General features: G+C 27.2%; 1 protein-coding gene across 1 annotated transcript; it reads left to right on the forward strand.

The window, feature by feature from the left end:
* Positions 1-820: 820 nt before the first annotated feature.
* LOTGIDRAFT_102813 (hypothetical protein) lies at positions 821-991 on the forward strand (the record flags this gene model as incomplete). The annotated part of the gene is made up of 1 exon (XM_009045961.1): positions 821-991. A coding segment is annotated over one exon (171 nt), but the record flags the coding sequence as incomplete, so codon positions are not given.
* Between the last annotated feature and the right edge of the window lie 166 nt (positions 992-1,157).

Raw genomic sequence — 1,157 nt, forward strand, 5'->3', positions numbered from 1 at the left:
TGCTAAATTACCACAAAATAAAACTAAACTAGGTGAATTATCTTCCTTGCTAAATTACCACAAAATAAAACTAAACTAGGTGAATTATCTTCCTTGCTAAATTACCACAAAATAAATCATCACAAAATTAAACTAAAACTAGGTGAGTTATCTACCTTGCTAAATTACCACAAAATAAAACTAAACTATGTGAGTTACTGACCTTGCTAAATCATCACAAAATAAAACTAAACTTAGGTGGGTTACCTACCTTGCTAAATTACCACAAAATAAAACTAAACTAGGTGAATTATCTTCCTTGCTAAATTACCACAAAATAAAACTAAACTAGGTGATTTATCTTCCTTGCTAAATTACCACAAAATTAAACTAAAATTACCTTGTATTAAGGGGAAGGGAGTATTCTATTTATTACATCTTAAATCATAATTGAACCATATTTTTCTTTTTTTTCTTCAGATATTAAAGATTGTCATGTTCGATTGAAAAAAGTTTTAACTAATTTACAGGTAAATTTGTTCTTATCCTTGCTTAACATCATTTATTATTTAGGTTTTATATATTTGGTGTGGTTCTTCATTATTTTCAGTTATTCATTCATTTATTCATTCATTCACATTTATTCTTTTTTTCATTAATTTCTTTGTTCATTCATTTATTCATTATTCATTTATGTATTTATTCATTCATTTATTCATTCTTTTTTATTCATACATTTTTTTCATGTATTCATTCTTGCTATCATTTATACATTGATTCATTCAATCATTCATCTATCAATCAAATATGTTATTCATACACCCTGTTTATACTGTAGAGTATAGAAGATGAAGATGATTTAATACAGACTGTTATAACAGATATAACACAGCTGTGTGCCGAGAACGTTATACTATGGACCAAGTTTCTAGAAACTGTCACATTGGCTGAAAATGTACAAAGTTATTTAGCACAAGAGCATCATACAGCTAGAGTAAGTGTTAGATATTGATTTGAAGAATTTGAATTATATACTCAGACAGTTTTAATAGAAGTTCTATAGTTTAAGAATCACATACAGAATAAACAATGAGCCACTTTAGCAATTCAGACTATTTGCATGATATGCTGAATTGATGAACTTAGATAGACGAGCATATCTTGTCTTGCTTAAAGCA

Source organism: Lottia gigantea, assembly GCF_000327385.1.
Source record: "Lottia gigantea unplaced genomic scaffold LOTGIsca_1, whole genome shotgun sequence".
Lineage (NCBI taxonomy): Eukaryota > Metazoa > Mollusca > Gastropoda > Lottiidae > Lottia > Lottia gigantea.